Below are 21,099 nucleotides of genomic sequence, written 5' to 3'. Positions count from 1 at the left end.
ATATTCAAAGACCATCACTAGAAGCAAGCAAAATAGATAAGAAAAAAAAATCAAGCAATCAATCAATCAATCAAGAATGCTACCCGAACAAAGCCGACCAAATATCATCATCGTCGTCGTCTCCCAAAAGCTCCTCCTCCAACTCCTTATCCGAGTTAATGCGATACTCAACCACCCCCAACCCACTCACAACGATCCAATCCAACAGCTCCGGATCCGCATTGACATAGACCTGGAACGCCCACGCCTTCTTCTTCGTCTTCTTCTTCGACGACGAGGAGGAGGAACCGCCCCAGAGGGACGAATTCGATTGCTGCTGCAGTCGCTGGTGGTCCGGCAATTTCCACTTATCGAACCGGGCCAGCACGGTCTTGTTCGAGTCGACGAGCTTGAAGCGTTTCTCGAGGAGATCGCTTTCTTTCCATTCGAGGGTGCCGTAGCGGGGGTGGGAGAACTGGTGGCCGGAGGCGAGGAAGTCGCGACGCTTCATTTTGAGTTCGGGGATGTGGTGGATGGAGAGGGTGATTTTGGAGGACATGGAGGAGAGGCTGACGGTGCCGATGGTTGTTTTGGTAGGTGGGGGGTTGTACCGTGGGTATTGTTGGGGTGGGTATGGGCCTGGCAGAGGGTATGGTTGTTGTTGTTGTTGTTGTTGTTGTTGTTGTTGTTGTTGCTGGTGCTGGTAGTAGGTTGGATGTGGTGGTGCTGGTGGATAGCCATATGGTGGCTGCGGCTGGGGTGCCGGCTGGAGGCGGCAGATGGAGAGGTTCGGTGTCGAGGATAGACATGCCACTTCGTAGAGGGGGGTGGCGCTGCCGTTCCCCTGCTGCAGGGAGATAATGAAGGTGCTCTTTGATTTGAGTCGTTGGTAGGAGAGGAGCTGGACGGGTTGATCCATTCTTGTTCTTTATGTCGTGTGTATTCTTAGGGTTGGGGATGGAGTGTTTCCTGGGATGTTCCTTGTCTGCTACAAGGTCTGACGGGACGCGGATGTGTTTGTGTGTTATATAGACAGACCATTCCTCTCCTGTCTTGCTTTTCTAGGCTACAGTTATGATGTCCCCTGGGGTTCAGCATCCACGGGATGTGATTGGGCTGATTGGAGGCGATGAACTGGAAATACGAGGACGTTCGAGTCTGCCGCAGGGCGCAGTCGACCCGTTACTTAATCGAGTGCAACGTCGTGCTTAGGCAGAAGCATCATGCCCTCCAAGCTTTGTGCCAGACGGTTTCCGATTGGAGGGTATCCAGCGGGTCTCCTCCAGTTCTTCAGGATAGCCGGTACTACTACTACTAGTACCATGCCCCCGTACTCTAATTTGGTGGGCCTTCGTGGAATGCTTTCCTATAGGGCTAGCCTCGTTCGGAGAGCGAAGGTTTCGTTTGTCTTCGCCAGTCAGATTCAACTCGTTAACTGTGTACAGCCAGATGTGGCGCTTCAAGGTATGATTATAGTTGAATGGCCTTGGCTTGGCCTTTCTGCATTGCTGTACCAACCATAAAAGTCATTCTAGAGACTCAAGTAACGGGCGGAAGACTTGGAGTTAGGGCTTGCATGCACTGGTGCCTTAGGCCAACAACATGCCTTTCCGAGAACCTCACGAGCTTCTGGGGCTCTTCCTGGGTAGTAGTCCACGAACGACTGGTAATAGTGACTAAGATCTCCGTAAAGAACCATCGAGAACTCCGGTATCTGACATGTTCCGAGTAGAAATGAAGGCCAAGTTCCATCATTTACTTGTTTGGCCGCCAATCACCTGTGACCCACTAAGCCCGGTTAGGCAAGTCACTGACCGTTTAACGACGTCAGTGACCTATGACGTCGCCAATGACGCTGAACAACGTTGGAAATGAGAAAGTCGAGTATCTATAAAAAAGGAGCTGATAGTTGGAAGTTCCATGAAACAATCATATTCTCTAGATACCGAGACGACTTGCCATCTACCACATTGCTTGATCTTACAGTTGAACTCCGACATCAACCCATTGAACCACCATGTCTTTCATCACCCGTGTTGCTCCCCGGTCTCTGAACGCCATTGTCCGTTCCACAGCTACTCCGTCTCTACGGGTAGGAGGTGCCCGCTCTATCTCGGTCACGGCAGCAAAGCAAAAGGGTCCCGTGGAAGCAGCCAAGGATACCCTGAAGAAAACCGACGACGTTCTCTCCGGTGCAGCAGTGAAGGGAATCGAGAAGGGCGGTATGTAGCAATCGCAACCTCTCCATGTGGCCTTGTGCGACTGGATTCTGACTGAATTCCTCAAATAGAACAAGTAGCAGACGCGATCAAAGGCGCCGCCAACAAGAACAAGGGCGAGCTCAAGGGCGATGCTGCGGAGCTTGCTGGCCAGGGCAAGAGCAAAGCGGAAGAAACATTGGGATCTGCAAAGGGCAAGACCGAGGAGACCCTTGGCTCAGCAAAGGGCAAGGCCCAAGAAACTCTAGGCGAAGCCAAGGGTAAAGCGAAGGAGACGGTCGGCAAGTTCTAAGAGTCTCGAAAAGAAGTGACTGAGGACCCGGAATGACTAGAACGACTGCTGCACGCATGTATTTACGATTTCGCATAATCTTTTCCTATAATGTACAATATTAGTATTGTGATCTAAACCCCACTGCTGTAGAGCCCGCGTATGGATGGCAAGGTTTCCAAGCACTTCGGGGCTCATTCCGTCCGAGCTAGCATGAGAACGTATTCTCGGGTACTCAATCCAAATTTGAGCACGTCCTTGTCTCTCACTTCAACATATCGTCCGTCGGGAATTTTCTCCCCATTGACTGCCGAGCCATTGGCACTCTCGAGGTCAATGAGGTAAGGCCTGACACGCCCAATTCGATCGCCGAACTCGTTTCGCTTTTCGACGTATCGGAATTGGAGGGCGGCGTGTTGTTTGGAGCAACTCGGGTGTTCCAGAGGGAAATCCACCACCAGGTTCTCTCGACCTATAAGCCAGCAGCTGCGCTCATTCAGTTCGACCACCTCAAGAAGATCGTCCCCCTTGAACACGTAGAGACGCCAGGGGTCTTTAGCGGGGGGTTTGCGGGCTTCCGGAGGCTCATGGTATTTGAGAACCACGGTGCCTCCTCCGCTGACGTTCACAGTATTGCTCTCAGCCGCCAAGCGCCCGGTGTTGGCGAAATTGGGCTTCTCCTTTTCTGGTGGAGGGGCGGATGAGTCCTTCTGAGCTACTTCCGATGTGTAAGCGTCTTGTTGAGAAGGCAAGGCGCCCTTAGAGCGCACAGGATCGCGTGACGAGGGACTATGCGAGCGCCTTGTGGGTGAGCGGGAACGGGATTTAGTCCGGTAGCTTCTCGAGGACCTCTCTTCACCATCGTGTGTATCCCGGTCGCGATGGCGTCGATGGCGACGTTCTTCCGGTGAACGATGGCGACGTCTTCTCCGATCGTCGTCCGAATTATCCGCTCGATCCCTCCGCTCCCGGCGGCGATGATCCTCGTCTCTTCTGCGGCTGCTCCGGCCTGAAGGGCTGCGGGATGACCGGCGTCGTGAGCTATCTCGTCGAGAGCTCCGACGATCGTCACGACGTCGCTCACTACTTTCGTCTTCCTCGTCCTCTTTTCGTCGTCGCTCACGTTTCGCATGCGGGGGACTGGCTGGCGATCGGCGTCGCGACCGATCGCGGTAGTCGTCTCGCGATTCCGGCATGGTCAGACGTGTCGAGTGAGATTGGTTCACTTGACCGGGTGGGAATTTGCTGGATCTCTGCTTCAGGGCCTTCGAGGAGCTGAATGATGGCGGCGGGGGGCACGTGATGACTGATTATCGCCGGTGGATCCGCTGGTTAGTAAGTTCTGCAATGAAATGGACTTTCCGCCTCTCTTCCGTATCACATCCCCTCTTATTCCCTAGGAGGAGTAACTGACGCCTCCTCCTTTGAAAACATGCGGCCATGTTTAAGAAACCTCATGTCTTCTGCTTCGGCGGGTTGCAGGTGCTAAATCCGTCATGCCCCCTATCACCACCGTATCCACGCCCCGGGCGGTTCCCTCCGCATCGGTGTTATGCCACTGCTGATGGTTTCCGGGAAGATGACCTCTCCTGGCCATCCTCCTCCTCTTTTACTCCTTATGATGTGTTCAAGCAAGACCGGAATGCTCCATATTCGAAGCACCGGTTCTACGAACTAGTCAAGATTTACCACCCGGATCGACCGTGCAATGATCATCCGCTATGCAGAGATCTCTCTCCCGAAACGAGGGTACACAGATACCATATTGTAGTTACAGCCCATGAGATCTTATCCGATCCATCTAGGCGGGCGGCTTACGATCTGTCCGGTGCTGGATGGAATCTCCACCCGCAAGGTCCACACCCGCCCTGGGCTCGACCAGGCTCGCGGGATTGGAGTCCTATCTATGCTAATGCAACTTGGGAAGACTGGGAGCGATGGCAGAATCGCTACAATGGAAAGCAGCAAACGATGGTTGACCATCGCACCTTTGCGCGATTGGTTATATTACTAACCCTGCTGGGAGGAGCGCTGCAAGCATCCTGGATCAACAAACTGAGTATCGGATATGACGATCGACTCCAGCAGCTCAATGAGGAAACTATGCGACTCCTGGCGGGACGGCGGGAAAATACTGTGAAGCAGATGCCATCACCGGAAGCTAAAGTCCAACATTTTCTGATCCGGAGAGATCCTTCAGGTGTGGGGTTGAAGGGGGAAGAGCAACAGGTCTACCAGAAGATCCTCTATCCTCGAGAGTCTGGCTCTGAAGAAGAAGCGGAGCCAGTGAAGAAGACACCGAGCAAGACGACCACGGAAGCTAAAGAGCCCGACCCAACTTCCTAAAGCTGGGTTCAAGGGTAAACACAGCGAGTGATAAAGGATGACTAGTATCCTATACATATATATATGTTATCCTTGATTCTCATCTCATGACTTCCAGAAGCTATGATGTCATTTCTGTATAAGAAGATGCATAAAAGTTGCATAAAAAAACAAGTAGACTAATCCCAATAATCAATCAATCAGATTAGGATTTACCTTTCGGTGGGACCCATCGAGGCCCCAGTATACCGAGGTTCGCCCTGAAGATGAGAAACCGTTTAAGCATCCCTTGCGAGACAGGCGGCGATCTCTTCACTCTCCGCTTCTCGGACTCCTCCCTCCCTTTCCTTTTCTTCATCTTGCTGGCTTCTCTTGGTGCCTTTGATTTACTGCTAATCCGTAGCCATTCTTTGTTGTTGTTTCAGGCCGAGACTCGTTCAACTTCGTACTTTTTATACGGGAGTGTTGCAGGCAAGTTGGTCGGCGCCATGAGTACTCTCGGGAGTCCTATCGCTCTTTTGAAGGCAATGGTGGTGAGGATCCCCCTCATCCTCAAGACCTTGTTTCTTCATACCATTCGCTTGTCCCCCGTGTCGGGAAAGCAAGACCTGCGGACAGAATTAACCGTCGCCATCATCCGCTCTTTTATTGCCTTCACGACGACCCCAGTCGGCAAACAGCAGAAAGGCAGCATGCGTGACCCGGGCATCAAGGGTCCTATGTGGATTTCGAAAGTGACATTGCCTCCGCCAGAGAATGAGGTACAAGAAGCCGTGTTCCAAGCTTTTGAGGATCTGAAACTGGGCGGCGAGACCTTCGATATCCCCGGTGTGGTTCCGGTTGAGGCTGAGTGGACCGGCTACCGGAGTGGTGTGAATAAGAACGCACCGCAGCCTGAGATCTCGGAAGAAGCCAAGTATCAGGAGTTGCGGAAAGAAGCGCAATCCGACACGGTCATCCTGTATTTTCACGGAGGGGCTTACTTGTCAGTCTTCCTGCATTCTCCTCATATCCACCCCGTTCCCTGCTTGCTTGCTCATAAAGCTGACTACAACAGCCTAATGGATCCTTGCACCCATCGGATCCCACTCGCTCATCTGTCTAAGAGGACCGGTGCGCCCATTCTGTCGGTGCGATACCGTCTCGCCCCGCAGCACCCCTTCCCCTCTGCTCTCGTGGATGCTTTGGTCGCGTATCTGTCTCTCATTGCCCCGCCCCCAGGCTCTCTCCACGAGCCCGTGCCGGCAAAGAAGATCATCTTTTCAGGCGACTCCGCGGGTGGGAATCTATGCTTGGTGCTTCTCCAGACGCTTCTGACGCTGCGCCGCGTCTCCCCGACCATCCGCTTCCACGGGCAGGAGATCCCGATTGAATTGCCCGCCGGAGTAGCCATGAGCTCACCCTGGTGTGATGTCACACGATCCATGCCCTCAGTCGTGAACAATGCGCTATACGACTATCTTGCCCCGCCGTCCCAAGTTCCCGAGACACTCTACCAGCCCCCCGATATTCCTGCCGACGCCATTTGGCCCTGTCAGCCGCCGCGAGTCGACCTGTTCTCCAATGCCAACGCAGCCATCCACCCGCTCGTATCGCCTCTGGCAGCACGCAAAGAACTCTGGAAAGGCTCGCCGCCAATTTACATGAACATGGGCGAAGAGGGCCTCTCGGACGAAGGACTCCTTCTGGCTCGCAAAATGTACCAAGTTGGGGTGCCGGTTGTGGTCGAGCAATTCGAAGGCATGCCGCATTGTTTCGGTCTTCTCATGGTCAAGACGCCAGCCGGGAAGCGCTTCTTCGATGGCATGTCTCGGTTCTGCGCGGATGCGATTGAAGGCCATGTTCAGCCATCCAGTAATTTAACGTACATTGGGTATAAGTTACGGTCGACTCGAGAGATCCCGTTGGATAAGGCTGTTTCCTTGACTGACGAGGAGGTTGATGAGCTATTGCGCAAGAGTGCTGGATGGAGGATGGAGGGTGAAAAAGAACTGCAGAAGCAATACTATGAGAAGGCCAAGTTGTAGATTTACAGGTTTGGCTATTAATTGACCCGCGATTGAGGATGGTGCAGGCCGTTGCCATTTTATCTTCTAGTCTGTATGGCATTATTGCAGAGAGGATTTAAAACCACTTGTTCTTTACGCGGGTGATGTACTCGCTCAAAAGGAATTGCTTGGGTGACGGGATAGACATAAATGTCAAGTGACTTTCCCACCCCTAACCTAGTCATACTACTTATTTGCACCCACTATCCACACTTGTTGGTTGTCCTCTGCAGGTGGGCTAAAATGGCAAGACACTCAGCGACACAGATGACAGCTGGGCTGGATCGGATCCTTTATTCCGGTTCTTAACTTCCAGCAGCAATGCCTTGTCCGTATAGAAAGGGGTCTCCACGGAGCGTCACACACACTATCCCGTGGAACTAGGTTGAAAAGGAAGGCCGCAGAGATGTTTGGCATATCGAGGCCTTCTGTCTCAGGTCAGTTGAATCATTGCAAAATAGAGCTTACTTAGACCTAACAAGTTACTATATTCATGTAGATATCAAAACCGATCCAACTGAATACAAAGCTGAGGATGCGGCCATAGTCAATGGAGCCCTCATTTTGTTCCTTGCAGCCGTTTCAAACCTCGCAGGGCCGCTCGTGTCCGGTTGGATACTGAAACGATTACAGTTTTCTCCCAGGTTTAACAAGGCACACTATATTGTCTTCACCGACGGTGGTCTCTGGAGTGCCATTACTCGTCATATCTATGCCATCATAGAAGTCAGGAAGCACCAATTTTGATTGACCACGGCGAAGGGAATAAAGATACCAATGCAAGAGTCAGCACAGTCGGTCGGCACCCTGAAAAGAAATAAGGAGGATTCAAGACTCTTTAACAATCAGTAAGTCATTGCATTGTATTGGCTTGGACTAAACAGCCAGTTGCTGATTCATAAAGTCTCCTGGTTGTTAGCCAAGATGCTAACGAAATATATATTACCTTTGGGAAGCCGGGGAATAGGTATCACTACTACATCGATACAGGGGTGGTCACTGAGGATTCTTTTCTCCAGATGCAACGGTATGGGCCCTGGCTCACCAATAACAGCAGGCATATGTTGAACTTGGCAATTATAATAATTGCAATCGTTCTGAAAGTTAGAGAGCTTCAAGATTAAAGTCCAGAGCCCAAAGGTTGGGTCATCTTTATATCCTCCTTCTCAAGTATCTGTCGATTGACAAAGTACTACGTAGAGCAATCGGGTTCGTTGTATCTTTAGTTAATTGAGAATAATTTTACATTATGAGAATAACCAAAATATTTCTAGAGTTCCTGTCAGAGCATAAATCTACGTTGAGTCCAGGGCGTGCATATAGATTTTAGCCCACGGAGCTGGTCTGGGAAACCTTTGACTCGGCGCAGGGTGCCATCTCGAAATCTATAACCAGCTTAACAAAGCTGGGTACCCGCTGTAGCGCAAGGATCTATTGAATCATTCAGTAAACGCATCATCCGATAGCCAAAGCGAAGCAGCTTACCATCAACATAGTTATACGTGAGCTCGCCATCATCCACATTGTTGTTACCCTGAGGGTAAAAGTATGGCACACTACCGCACTGCTTGCAACTACACATCCAGACAATGTTAATCACTTGTGCCCGAATTCCCAATCCAGAGACTCTCCCAGACAACATACCCATGATCCGTAATATAGTGAGCCAGGTTCTTAATCACACCGCCGTTGGTTCCACCGGTCTTCTGCAGGAAGGCGCAATAACCACCGCCATTACCGGCCTGGTTGCCAACACAGGCGATGTGCTCTCCGTTCATGTACCTGTTCGCCATAGGTGAGTCGGATGGTTGGCATTTAGATAGAGGCAAATAGGCTGCACGTACCATCTGTTGACATCGATATGTTGAATCACATTGGTGAGTTGCTGGGCCGCATCAGAAGGCCCCCATAATGCGCTGCACTTTGCGGAACCGCGACAGTTGATCCCGAGCTTGGCATTTGCAGTGAGCGCACTTGCGACTATTAAGAATACTGTGGCCAACATGCTGAGAGATGTTTCTTTGGGAAATAGATCGTGGGAGCTGGTATCGAGAGTTGTGTGTTTTCTGGAGACCTGAACTACCTGGTACCATAGCCCAATTTATAGAAATCCGTATCTAGGCTCATACCATGCTTCCATAAGTTAATGTGCAAGTTACTAAATGTCTCCCATACCGGTCTTGGATGCTCCGCGGTGGACTGTATTAGGAAAATGGTCTCTAGAACACATATTCAGCAAGGAGGCTGAAACCATGCATCAACGCGATGTCACCCATGTGTGTAACATGGCTGACGACAATCAAGGATCTCCTGGGTAAAAGGGCTGGAATACGAACATCGGGGCGTCGATAGTCACCTTAGGCTGCAAAGCGGGCCGCATAGGGCTTACCGCAATAAGCTCAAATAAGCATCTGCAGCCCCGTGGAAGCCTGATCGGCTAGCCCGAACTAGAATCTGGTCCGCGTTCCCGGAAGACAGCTGCCGAACTAAGGACGAAAAAGGGAAGGGGGATCGCCCTTTTGGGAAGAAGAACAGGGCCCTGCAGGGTAATCAATTAATCACCCATAATCATTACGAGATTCTTAGTTTTTGAGACATTTTCTTGGCAGCTGAATTCACTGACCAAATTCCTAAACGGGTAGGAGGATTGTATAGCAGACAGATTGTAGTTGTTCTTCGTGGTAGAGAAAAATATATGTAAAAGCTCGAAAAGATATATAAAGGTGACTTCGTGCAACGGATGGTAACCCTAAAAACGACAAGCATATTGAATAATCCTCCCGCTCTAATCTGTCTATACTTACGACTTGTTACCATTATATATATATATAATATTAATCCACCATGTACACCCCATCCATCATCCAAGGGCTCCTCCTCGCCATCACCCTGGTGTCCTCCTCCGAAGCTGCACTCGGAATCAACTGCCGCGGATCAGCGAACTGCAACACCTTCGGCAACACCCAGATGGCCTTTCAGCTCAAACGCGCCATCGACGGCATTGACCCCAACCGCTGGTACAATAATGGTGAGCACATCGCCTGTGTCGGATCCGGTGCTCGCATCACCGGCAATGGCGGATTCTGTGCGTTCCTACAGAACACCGGTGGCACCAATGGTGCTGTGATCAAGAGCCTGGCTCACTATATTCCGGAACATGGGTATGTTGCTCCTCTCTCCTTGTCTAGGTGGAAGTTGGAGGAGGGTTACTGATACTATGTTACAGATGCAAGGTTTGCGGAAGTGTGCCGTATTTCTATCCTCAGGGCAATAATAATGTGGATGATGGGGAGCTTACCTTCAATTATGTGGATAATGCGTGTACGAAGGATGAAGCAAAGCTTTGTTGATGCAATAATCCAGAGAGAAGGTGCTGAAACTATCACTACTAAAAATGAAGGACGTCTAAAAGATTAAATTTTTGCTATTTTCATTGCTGTTCAAGGCCGTAAAGCGTGGCATCTTAGGCAGGCCAATTTCTGGCCCATTTAAGCGCTTCATTCAAACCAAAATCTAAACATCAAATGACTGGGCACGCCGCGCGTGCTATACTGTCTCTTAAAGGACGTTTGTGAATTGACGCAGCCTATTTTTTTTTTTTAAAAAAAAGGTGGAAATAGCCATAGAGCCCACCTGGACTGACATCTGAAGTAGTCAAGTGTGGGTACTTAGTGTTGGTCAGTAGTTGATGATATACATACAATCTGGATCAGGGTTTAATTCCAGCTATATCTGCTCCAAGTCAGACATCCTTGACATTAAGTTACAAGAAGAACAAAAGGCTATTCAAATACTTTACCATCCCAAAAAAAACCCAGTATTTCATCGCTAGATAAATTCATCATCATCCATGGAGTCGTCGTCCAAGTTGGCCTTACCCTCCTGGCGTACATCCGACCCTAGATCCAATTCGGGGACAGCAATTGGAGTGGGTTTCTGAGTCGGTACCTGCTGTTGCTTCTTAGGTGCGCTGAAGTCATACTTAGAGGTTGCAAACGCAGGAAAACCTTCCACACGAGTCCCACGTATCCGGATCTCGCCAGAAAGGTTGAGCGCTCGATGGGGCGTATCATCCACATAGCCATCTGAGATCCCCAGAAGCTGGGTCGTGAGTCTGAAGAAAGCCACCATCACAGCCCAGAGCGGAGTCCAGATGGCCGATAGGTGCAGCCAGCGCCAGAGCATTGTTGGAATGACGAACGGAAAGCGTGGAGCATCGGGAAGCAGACAATTTCCTTCGCATGCCTCAGCAACAAAGGGATGACAGTAGTAATCACACATCGTCGACTCAGAGAAGTACCACAGAAGCAACAACCCACTGCACCATCCAAGGAGAGTGGGCCGAATACGGCGTGAGCTAGGGTCATATCTCCATAAGCGTGGGAGATAAATCGCAGAGGTGAATCCATTATGGTGAGCTTTGCAGGTTTTACAGTTGTCACACGTATGACTCGATGGTAGCTGTCCTGTCGGAGAAGCTGGTATTGCAGCAAGAGTAGCGGCATCCCGGAAAACTTGATCTTCCAAGCCATTAAGCCCTTTCTTCACCTTGTTGATATTCTCGGTCAGGGACTCCAGTTTTTTATTCAGCCTGTCGAGATCGACGCCATCACTGCTTCCCGAGCTTTCGAGTTCAAGTTTCTGCAGGATAGACTTCTCGTATTCTGCATCGTCTTCTGCTTCAGTTTTCAGATCACTTGGTTTCTCGTCAAGGATTTGTTGGAGAGATTCCAGCGTGTCGTCGCCGACGTCCAAAGAATCCTTGTCAGCCTTGAAATCTTGCATGACGGTTTCCAAAGCACTTTTCGGGAGATCAGGTTTGATCAGCGGTGGCCTCTTCTTGTCTTTCTGTTTTCCTGCTTGGTTCTCTGTCTTCTTGCCCTTTTCCTCGCCTTCCTTCTGACTCGTATCCATTGGCTTCGCGTTTGCCACACTTTCCCTTTCTTTCTCCCAAGCCTTTGGCTGGTCTTGCTCCTTCCTTTCTTTCTCGTTTACATTATCCTGCTGCGATCCAGAGCTGCTGGGCTCTTCAATAATGGTTGGTACTCCAAGTCCAGATGATGCTGCGAGACCATTATTTCCGGATGTTAGCGGTTTTAGGTTGTTCAGACGAGGCTTTGGGAGCTCTTTCATTCGTTCAGTCAACGGCGTATCTATCCAGGCGCCAGTTACAACCGGCGTTTTGTCGTAGATCCGCCTCTCAGGGAGTTTTGAGTTTTCTGGTGTGTTGAATTCAGCTTGGTTTTGGGGTGGGCTCTCCGTCCTGGATAGTTTGCGTAGAAGGTCATGCGAGTCCCTCTTGGTTGGACTTCGTTTGCTAAATGTAGAGTTCTTATATACCATGATTGGGGTGTTCGGAATTGGGCTTCCCTCGCCTAGGTTCTCGTCCTTCTGCCCTGAAAAGAGCTTGGCGTGCGCATCTGAGGGAGGGATCCTATTATACCTATTGGATGGAGGCTCAGCCAGTGCGTTCCGGCTTCCCTCACTGACTCGATCTTCAAATCCGATATGTGTGCGCATGTCTGTGTTGAATTTATGTGGGGAAGCTTCTTTGCGCCCTTCCTCAGTCCGTCCGGACTCGGATTCGGTGCGTCGGGTGATATTCCTAAGCCAGTCCCGACGATGTGTGCCCCTGCTCCCCCAGTTGGCGGGGACGTTCAACGAAGGTCTGAGATGGTCTTCCTCTTCATCCTCTTGAAACACATCCTGCTCTTCCTCGTCACGTCTTTGTAAATTCTCTGATGTCAACGCCGCCGGCGTTCCGGCTTTGCTCAATACAGGCGACCGGTTCGCGGTAGCTCGTTTTAAACGTTGTTCGTCCTTGATGTGATCGGCCAGTTTTCGGCGGAGGGACTCATCGCTGACTTCGTTCAAAAAGTCTGCGTCTGCAGTGCTAAACAGACTATTTCCTCGGGTCCTAGATCCAGATGATGAGCGTGTACTTCGATTGTCGCGGAACCGGTTTGCGGAGAAACGGAAGTCCTCTTCATCCTGATCGACTAAGCTTCCGGCGTCGTCGATTTGCCTGTATGTTTCCGCCAGCTCATTCGGGGGGTTGGACTCGGGGGATGTGTGGGCGAAGCTCTGTTTCCTCCGATTCGGGGTCCCCAATGCATAATGGTCCCCCGTAACGTTTTCCGACATTGTTGGATACCGCGATACGGTTTCGAACGCACCTCGTAGGGTGCCTGATTGGCTGAGGTTCCTCCGGCGCCGAGCGCGAAACTCGCCCGCAGGACTGGGTATTTGCGACGCGTCAAAACGGTCGGTGGCGTGGGATTCAAGGTATGCTCGATGGAAAGGAGAGGGTTGCTGTTGCTCGTAGTTGCGGCGCGACAGCCCTGTTCGTGCGGGCCTGCGGTCGGTGGTAGCCATGGTGATCAGTGGGAGGTCCCTCGGGCAATTTCATTAACCCGCCCATTCACTATTTCATATGGCTAAGGCAGAGGAATGTGCCATGGAGAGAGTGTGTGTGTCCAGGACCGCAAGTGAATGCAAGAGCAACGCGCGGGTATCGAGGGACTCCCCAATCGGGTTAGCGGCGCGGAGGAATTCATGGGAGGCATGAGAAAGTCAACCTCCTCCTCCTCTTCTTCTTCTTCTCTCCAGTTGTCCCTTCTCATGGCTACGCTTTGAAGCTTGCCGATCGATTGCACTAAACTCCACGGTACGAATCAGGCCCCTCTACCCGTCGTCATCTGCAAGTGGATGTGATGAACAACACCTTGACTGACCCGACATGTGACCCGATCAGATGGATTGATCGTCCCCCCCGCATAGCTCATCGATCTTCGAATACTAGTATACGAAGACCAGTTGGATTTAAGCTTGGAACGGAAGCCTTTCAGTCTAGGAACTAACTTCCAGAACAATCGATTTACAAACCCTCCCTTATATGTGTTAACCAAGCCCAACCACTCTATCATACGATATGGCCAAATCTGCAAGACGAGCCGGAAAGGCAAAGGCCTCCGTAACCCCCTCCGTATCATCATCAGGCGCTTCAACTCCAAGCTCACAATCGGGCCCCCTTCCTCCGTTCACCAAAGCTCCCGCGTCTCTCCAGCCCTTCCTCGAGCCGCTCTCCCCGAAGGAAGTGTACCTCGTCCACATCGACGCCTCTCCCAAAGACCTCAAGCAGCAGACCTTCCTCGCACCCACCGTACTCAATGTTGTGATCGCCGCTCTCTTAGCTTTCCGGGCCTACATGGTCCGCAATTTCTACCCGGCACTCTTGGCCCCGTTGGTCGGGCTCACTAGCACGGTGGCTGTAGACACGTCAACCATGTCATGGGGGGAAATGGCGAACGTAACCCTGCGTCGAACGGGCAACATCGTGATCGACTACTTTCTAGTGACGATTTTTCTATCTTGGCCAATTGGTTTCGTCAAGGGCCCTGTCAAGTGGCGCTCCACGATCGGCTTCCGTGACCAGGAGATCATTGTCCGCCGCAGTCAGCCCACTTTGAGCCGAGGATTGGACCGCAGCCGTTGGATCAAGGACGACGAAGAAATGAGAGACAAGATTGTCGCTGCGGTAACACCGGACCGAATCAAGAAAACTGGTTACTTGCTCGTGGATGCAGACTGGAACCTTGACTATGATGCTATGATCAAAGCACACGAGCTGGTAGACAACGCAAAGAAAGACGACGGACTGTCGTTGGAGGAGTTCCGGACTGCCGTAATCGTGAACACAGACGCCGATGGCTGGTTGATCTGGCACGTGGAAGATGAGGACACGCCCGAAGGAAGGGAGCGATCGGGCCAGCGAGACCAGATCCTGGCGTTTAAAGAGAAATTGACGAGCATGGGTAAAGAAGACCTCTTCTTCCGTTGGGTGGAGTTGATTCAGTATGAAAGCACACGGCCCGGAGGGTTTACTCCCGAGAGGCAGCAGTCGGCGATGGTGCAAGCAAAGAAACTCTTCGAAGATGAAAACGTTGATTTTGCTCGCTTTTGGGAGGAAGTCGGTGGGTTGCAGGGTTTTACTGAGCAGCTTGATTGATCCCATGCGTGCCTCGTTATCAGTCTTTCTTTCCTACTTTTCTTGTAGCTTCTACGGTTTAATCCGCTTTATCGATGCTATTTGGCGTTACATGTTACCGAGGGTTGCTTAGCAACCGGGGGAAAGTTTCGCATTTTATGAACATATTAGCGTCTAATTCAATAACCATTTGTTTTGCATTGTCCTAAATAAGCACCGTTGTGTTTTCAACGGAGTTGAATATCGTAACCAACGGAAAGGGTCAAAAACGAAACATAGGAGCATATCATGTCTCGAAATCGATGGGTATCATTCATGCAATTTCATGACGTATAGATAGATTCGGAGAGCCGACTAGCACGGTTTCCAAGTGGTTCATGAAACCTACTCACACTCGGCTTCTACTCAATTATCGGCTACCGCCCTCCAAACGATAGTCCACAGACCAAAGTTTCTCCCATGGTCGGTATCGAGCAGCCTGCCGCCCGCTTGGGGTTGATCGGGACGGTGATACGGCGCCTGAATAGTCCAACCGCGAAGACAAAGGAGACCTCACACCATCTGTCTGCCGCTGTTGCTCCGATCCAAGTGCGCCACGCGTTCGTTCCAAGCCCTATGACGGATCGTCAGCTCCTTCCAGGAGACGTAAGCGTAGAAAAGGAAAACGGTCCGTGGAATTCACGGGCCCTGGAGCTGGTCGCGGCGAACCTCTTCTGAAGTAGGGGCTGCCTCTCGTTGCTGCGAGCCTGCAGTTGCAGTTGTAGAATCGGCGTCAGCTTGTCGAGCCAGATCGGTTGTTGAATCGTTGCCACGTTGGGATGGTGTGGCCGGACCTTTCTTAGAATTAGAGCTGTTACGTCGACTATCCAGGCTCTTGCTCAACGTCTTGGCAACGTTGCCTCCGGCACTCGTGCGCTTCAATCGAATGCTGCCCCGCGCGTCTACATGTGCTGGTGCAACGGTACTCTTGCCTAAACCTGGCGTGGCTGGTGCGCCGGGCTTCTCCTCCATGGCATCTAAAAGGTACCAGCGAAGGCCATCAGACAACTCGAACGGATTCTCATCATCGAAGGAAGTGCCATCGCTAGCCTCTCCGAATGACCGACGATCAGGATTAGCACCATTCATGGATTTCGAAAGATCAACGACCCTTTCTTCAATTTTCGTGATGCGGGCAAGTAGCCAATCTCGGGTATGAAGTTTGTGGACATCTTGTTCGCGCAAGAAGTAGTGCGGTGCCCCGACATTGAAAGCAGCCCATGATCGAATGGCTTGGTTTCTCGTCGGTAGAAACAAAGCAAGATCCCCTTCCTTGAAGGACCGGTAGGCAATCTTATCATGAGCTTCACTTTGAGTCCGATGGTATTTATCTCGGTATCCCCTCGCCTCCTTCTGCCATTTGCGAGCGAGTACCTCAATGTCTTTAACGCGCTTGACAATCGCATCCCCGAAGATATCAACATCGAACTGATATAGTGATTCCATGAAAGCCATAAATCTATCGGTTTCCTCTTCAGCGGTATCGGCGTGCATCCAGTCAAGAAGGACCGGGTCTGGCCGTACGGATACCACTCCAGACTGACTGAGAGATTCCGCAGTACTTGAGAGTGCAGTAACCTTAGAAGACCTTTGGACAACAATATCTCCATTTTGTCGGACAACAGTGAAGCCCAATTGCTCCAGCATATGCTCCACTTTTTCAACTTGTCTGAATAGCTGCTTTGAAAGCTCTTGAGATCTTGTCCCGCAAGTCTCGACTTTACCAGCAACGTGCTGCTCCGTTTCAGCCATGGCTTCCACTCTGTTTTTCCAAACAAGGACCTCATCCTCAGCCTTCCGGGCCTGAGCTTCTACTTCGGTCAGTCTCTGGGAAAGGTCTGCTAGCTTTCGTTCTTCCTCTATGACGCGTTCTCGAAGAGCGTCGGACCCTGTCTCACCAGAAGCCAGCTTCGACTGCAGGGCAATCAATTTGGAGCGTTCATCATCCAATTCAGATGTAACACTTTCAAGTCTCGATTTCTCTTGCGCTAGTTCCTCCTGTACGCGGGACAGTTCTGAAGCGTGCATTTCTGAATTCTTTCTTAACTCCTCGGCTTCCGATTCAATCTGGACCAGGCGTTCTCCAAGCTCCTTACTTTCGGCTACTGCTTTGGCGGAGCTTTCTTCTGCATTCTTAGCATGAATCGACAGCCCTTCGGAAAGTACTTCGATAGCTTTGACGATGCTAGGGGTATCTATTGGAACTGAGCCCCCAGGTGATAAATTCATGAATGCAGCTTGTAGGGCATGATTGCTTTCTCGTTCTCGCTCTTTTCTTTCGGATTCTTGTTGCTCAAGCTCTTCGACCCGAGCATGGAGACTCTCTTCCGTTTCTTTAAGGGTCTGCGTGTATACAGTTAGGTCGGTCGCCTTCTGTATCTCTCCTTCGGCACGAGCATGAGCATCTTGAAGTTCTATCTCAAGCTGGTGTATCCGTTCGTCTGCGTCCTGCTTCTCATGCTCTCGGCTCTCCATTATTCTGTCTAACTCCTCCTCAAGCTCTTCAGCCCGGATCCTACACTTTTTCATCTCACCTTCAAGGAACCTCCGTTCATCATCGAACTCACGCTGCCGGGCTTCAAGATTTCCTATCAAGTCATTTTTCGTGGACTGCACCTCCTGTATCTTGTCAGTATTTGATTGGCGCTCCGCGTGCGCGTCCCTTTGCAGCTTCTGGACTGTCTCTCGTTCTGCTGCCAATTCGGCTTCTAGGTGAACAATTCGCTGCACTAGCGCCTTCTCTTCCGAAGATTGGTTCGAGGACATCCGCCTTGATGAAACAGAGGACCTTCTTGAAAGCGTATCAGGATGAGGCGATGCTGGAGAGCTAGGAAAGTCAAGTGAGAAATTTCCACTAGCCGGCCTCCCCATATGGCTCTGGCGATGCAGCAGGTCTTCAAGCTTCCGAATACGGCTTTCAGAGCCTTTAACCTTTTCTTCTAATTTAGACTTTTCGTCCCTCAAGCTCCGGACCATGTCATCGCTGCGTAGTAAAAGAGAGCTTCGGCTTAGGTCAAAGACACTGCCTTGCTTAAAAGCCTTAGCCCTACGGCGTTGTAGCCGGGTAGGAGCATCTAACTCTTTATAGAGTTGAGCCAGCTCTTGGGCTGGACTGGCCATACCAGGTTTAGTCTTTAGCTCCTCAATGTACGCCTCGATCTCCTTCCTACTGACTACGGGCCAGTCATACTCCTGACCTCGTAGATTAACTTCGATCCCGGGGGTAGTCGTGTCGGACATAGAAACGAAATCACCCATGTTCTTGATCCATTTTTTCCTCCGGCGTTGCTCTTCATCCTGAAATACAGACATCTCCTCCGCTAAAGTTAGGGAGTCGGTCTTCATCTTGTCGCTGAATTCACGGCGCCGAACAGACTCGATTAAGATGGACCCATAAACAAAGGGCATATGGAAAACCGTGTAGAGGACGTCGAATGCATCGCTTTGGCAATTCAAATTGCCTATTTGAGACTGCACATCAGCTAGGCGTGACTCAATCAATGATATCTGTCGCATGTGATTAAAAGCAGCTTTCACTGTGACATTATATTGCCTAGCGGCTTCTTCCAAGTTGGTTTGAATCTCGGCACTAACTTCCAATAGCGATGGTAGAAGGTCCTTGGTATGGCTCAGCGCAAGTCTAGAAATGTTGGCCAGCGTTTTCTGATTATTGGGCAGAGCCAAGACATGTTCATAGTCGGATTGTATCTTCTTAGATATTGTTTCCACTTCCTGCAATAGGCCCTCAACACCATCCACGCCTGAAGGGACCGCATCATCCACCAAGTGCTGAGTGTCTGTAGCTATCCCGCCAACAGCCTTCTCCACGTCTTCAACCTGCCGAGCAAAGCGCGAGGATACATCCACTGCCTCTGACCCAGCTCTATGCACTTCATCTATGTCTAGATAATCACATAGCGTCCCTGTTGACTTATCTTTACCCTTTGTCGGTGTTGACGGGCGTCCTAGGAAGGGGAAGTCTTTTCGAGCTGGGGTGTTCTCCAATATCGCAAAGGTTCGTTTCCATCCATCAAGCGCTACGTGTTGCTCCTTCAAAAGATCATTTGCCCACGTCTGAGCTTCCGTAAACCGATGTTCCAAGGTCCCCACATGAGTCTTCAGGTTCTCAAGAGCTACACTGATAGCGCGATTGATAATACCAGTTCGCTCATTATGCCCTTGTATGTCCTTATTGATTAACTCGCAACGTTCCGTCAAGGCCACGGCCCAGGTACGTCTGGCCATGTAAAGATTTCGCCAGGCTTGGAGATCATTCTGGTCGGTAAGGGTATCGGGTGGGTTTTCGAAATTAAGCGGTTGCGGAGAGGCAATAGTCGGGAAGTCTTGTTCGTTGGGTTCATTCACAAATCGGCGGTCATATACGAATATCTCGTCCTGGTATGGATAATGAGCTTAAGGGTAGGTGGGAGCGGTATCTGGAAAAAGCATACTTCAGTAGCTAATGTTTGAATCTTGACGTTCTTCCCACGAGCAGTCATTAGGATCTGTCTCTGGGATGGGATTGAAGTGTTTCGGGAAATCCAAGATCGAAGCGCATCGGGACTAGTAATCAAGAATGATGGCGCCAGTTAGCATTCCCACCCCGAACCAAAAGGGATAAAGCAACAGGCAACACAAGGGATGGTCCGGGCACATAGAGTGGAGGTGAAGCCAAGTTAGTTGGGAGGAACCTGAACATACGATGCGAACGACACCGGGTCAGCAAGCAAATGCTCACCCGTGTGAGCGATATATATGTGTAAAGACATCCCCACCTCACCTGCCGAACGGAGCGGCTTCAGAAGTTCTTTGTGAGGTGAAGGATACCGGATGGGAGATAAGGGAGTTCGTTCATATAAACGCAAGGCATCCAGGCCTGAAGAGCTCCCCGGACCTAGACCCGTTTTGGGTGACTGACACACGCCCCCGGAACCACCCAAAGCACGCCCGAACATAAATTCTCCACCGCCCGGTCACCGTCCCTACGCCGTCGACAAAACAAAGCTTCCTATCACGCGATGCTATTTTCGGCCGGCCACGAGGTCTCACTTCATGGCGTCCGCGAAAGCCCGCTCCCTACCTCACCTGGACCCGGGTGAGGTTTCCTTGTTGGATCTCGCAGAAGATGACCCCAGGGATGCCGTGTCTTTCTCGGACAAGGAAGCGTCGATCCTGCAACTATATCATCAACTTCAGGAACAAGAGCTCGAAAAGGCACTCCTCGAACAAGGTAACTTGCCCTCCCCCATGTGTGTCGGAAGGTCTTCCATATCTTTACGTGTTCGTCCTTCCCCGGGAACGCAAAGACTGATGTCTCGTAGATGTCGAACTACTCTCGGGGGATGATGCCGAAGAGCAGCTGGCCATAGCAGAGCACGAGCTTCTAGAAGCCAGAGCCACTTACACCGTCAGGCGAAAGGCACTTGGAGCCGTTCTTATGACAGACCCTACTCTCAAAGCTGTTCATCTGAAAGCCACATATCCGGCTGAACAGTATGTCATCACTCTCTTTACTTGTCGCATCTACGCAAATGGCCTAGGTTCGAGGGTCTAGCACACGCCTAACAAAGTATAGGACTCTTCTTCGTCTTATTAACAGACGTGATGTACTCTCGTTAGCACACGAGAACTTGAATGCTGCGCTCAGCTCGACTCTTAAAAAGTTATCCAACGCGGAGGTGGAAAATCTGCAACTGCATGACAAAAACAAAGCGCTCGTCCAAGAGCTACTAGATCTGACGAAGGATGACGAATCTTGGAGGGAAGAATTGGATGATATGAGTATCAAGAAACAGCTAGAGCAAGTTAAAACAGATCACCAACAAAGTAAAGCGAAATGGGAAACCATGAAAAGTATTACTAGCGCTATCGTTGTTGGCAGTGGTGTGAACTGGGCTGAAGATGAAGAGCTTGTAGCTCTTGTGTTGGATGAATCTGACGATTGATGGCTTGGTGACGATAGGTTTTCTGCTTGTCTGTCTTTCCCATCCCCCCACCTTTTTTTTAATTCTCCTTTCCATCTTTTTGGACCAGGCCAGGACTATTTTGAAGGCGTTGGATTGATATACCCATTTGAATACCTACTAGAATAGAGAACAATATGATGCTGTTTTAGTTTTATCTTGCAGGCTATTCGTATAACCAAGGAGGCTGTTGGAGGTGAAGGTTACAGATACTGTTTGTTTATTTTTGTTATTTTTCCTTTTTTATAATTTGTGTCTGTCTTTGTGT

At 50.5% G+C, this 21,099-nt stretch overlaps 11 protein-coding genes across 11 annotated transcripts; 6 read left to right on the top strand and 5 right to left on the bottom strand.

Annotated features, from left to right (window-relative positions):
• Nucleotides 1–79: 79 nt before the first annotated feature.
• Nucleotides 80–898, bottom strand: ABOM_009158 (uncharacterized protein; the record flags this gene model as incomplete). Its single annotated transcript, XM_022536286.1, has 1 exon — nucleotides 80–898. One exon carries the CDS (start codon nucleotides 896–898, stop codon nucleotides 80–82), a length of 819 nt encoding a protein of 272 aa, XP_022385866.1.
• Nucleotides 899–1,996: 1,098 nt separating this feature from the next.
• ABOM_009157 (LEA domain protein) lies at nucleotides 1,997–2,490 on the top strand (the record flags this gene model as incomplete). The annotated part of the gene is made up of 2 exons (XM_022536285.1): nucleotides 1,997–2,201; nucleotides 2,270–2,490. 2 exons carry the CDS (start codon nucleotides 1,997–1,999, stop codon nucleotides 2,488–2,490), a joined length of 426 nt encoding a protein of 141 aa, XP_022385878.1.
• A 173-nt stretch (nucleotides 2,491–2,663) lies between these two features.
• On the bottom strand, nucleotides 2,664–3,665 carry ABOM_009156 (putative FHA domain protein SNIP1; the record flags this gene model as incomplete). Its single annotated transcript, XM_022536284.1, has 1 exon — nucleotides 2,664–3,665. The coding sequence occupies one exon, from the start codon at nucleotides 3,663–3,665 to the stop codon at nucleotides 2,664–2,666; it is 1,002 nt and encodes a 333-aa protein (XP_022385844.1).
• Nucleotides 3,666–3,909: 244 nt separating this feature from the next.
• On the top strand, nucleotides 3,910–4,815 carry ABOM_009155 (Hsp40 co-chaperone Jid1; the record flags this gene model as incomplete). Its single annotated transcript, XM_022536283.1, has 1 exon — nucleotides 3,910–4,815. The coding sequence occupies one exon, from the start codon at nucleotides 3,910–3,912 to the stop codon at nucleotides 4,813–4,815; it is 906 nt and encodes a 301-aa protein (XP_022385880.1).
• A 467-nt stretch (nucleotides 4,816–5,282) lies between these two features.
• On the top strand, nucleotides 5,283–6,821 carry ABOM_009154 (lipase/esterase; the record flags this gene model as incomplete). Its single annotated transcript, XM_022536282.1, has 1 exon — nucleotides 5,283–6,821. One exon carries the CDS (start codon nucleotides 5,283–5,285, stop codon nucleotides 6,819–6,821), a length of 1,539 nt encoding a protein of 512 aa, XP_022385879.1.
• A 1,417-nt stretch (nucleotides 6,822–8,238) lies between these two features.
• On the bottom strand, nucleotides 8,239–8,847 carry ABOM_009153 (uncharacterized protein; the record flags this gene model as incomplete). Its single annotated transcript, XM_022536281.1, has 4 exons — nucleotides 8,239–8,273; nucleotides 8,328–8,416; nucleotides 8,487–8,624; nucleotides 8,687–8,847. The coding sequence occupies 4 exons, from the start codon at nucleotides 8,845–8,847 to the stop codon at nucleotides 8,239–8,241; spliced, it is 423 nt and encodes a 140-aa protein (XP_022385846.1).
• An 839-nt stretch (nucleotides 8,848–9,686) lies between these two features.
• Nucleotides 9,687–10,192, top strand: ABOM_009152 (uncharacterized protein; the record flags this gene model as incomplete). The annotated part of the gene is made up of 2 exons (XM_022536280.1): nucleotides 9,687–10,003; nucleotides 10,069–10,192. The coding sequence occupies 2 exons, from the start codon at nucleotides 9,687–9,689 to the stop codon at nucleotides 10,190–10,192; spliced, it is 441 nt and encodes a 146-aa protein (XP_022385845.1).
• A 478-nt stretch (nucleotides 10,193–10,670) lies between these two features.
• ABOM_009151 (uncharacterized protein) lies at nucleotides 10,671–13,217 on the bottom strand (the record flags this gene model as incomplete). Its single annotated transcript, XM_022536279.1, has 1 exon — nucleotides 10,671–13,217. The coding sequence occupies one exon, from the start codon at nucleotides 13,215–13,217 to the stop codon at nucleotides 10,671–10,673; it is 2,547 nt and encodes an 848-aa protein (XP_022385882.1).
• Nucleotides 13,218–13,773: 556 nt separating this feature from the next.
• ABOM_009150 (uncharacterized protein) lies at nucleotides 13,774–14,850 on the top strand (the record flags this gene model as incomplete). Its single annotated transcript, XM_022536278.1, has 1 exon — nucleotides 13,774–14,850. One exon carries the CDS (start codon nucleotides 13,774–13,776, stop codon nucleotides 14,848–14,850), a length of 1,077 nt encoding a protein of 358 aa, XP_022385881.1.
• A 388-nt stretch (nucleotides 14,851–15,238) lies between these two features.
• atg11 (autophagy protein ATG11) lies at nucleotides 15,239–19,367 on the bottom strand (the record flags this gene model as incomplete). The annotated part of the gene is made up of 3 exons (XM_022536277.1): nucleotides 15,239–15,442; nucleotides 15,538–19,263; nucleotides 19,320–19,367. The coding sequence occupies 3 exons, from the start codon at nucleotides 19,365–19,367 to the stop codon at nucleotides 15,239–15,241; spliced, it is 3,978 nt and encodes a 1,325-aa protein (XP_022385858.1).
• A 553-nt stretch (nucleotides 19,368–19,920) lies between these two features.
• On the top strand, nucleotides 19,921–20,813 carry ABOM_009148 (centromere protein H; the record flags this gene model as incomplete). The annotated part of the gene is made up of 3 exons (XM_022536276.1): nucleotides 19,921–20,098; nucleotides 20,190–20,361; nucleotides 20,444–20,813. The coding sequence occupies 3 exons, from the start codon at nucleotides 19,921–19,923 to the stop codon at nucleotides 20,811–20,813; spliced, it is 720 nt and encodes a 239-aa protein (XP_022385876.1).
• Nucleotides 20,814–21,099: the final 286 nt, after the last annotated feature.

Source organism: Aspergillus bombycis (assembly GCF_001792695.1).
Source record: "Aspergillus bombycis strain NRRL26010 chromosome Unknown contig00095, whole genome shotgun sequence".
Taxonomy (NCBI): Eukaryota; Fungi; Ascomycota; class Eurotiomycetes; order Eurotiales; family Aspergillaceae; genus Aspergillus; species Aspergillus bombycis.
This window is presented reverse-complemented; position numbering and strand designations above follow the sequence as displayed.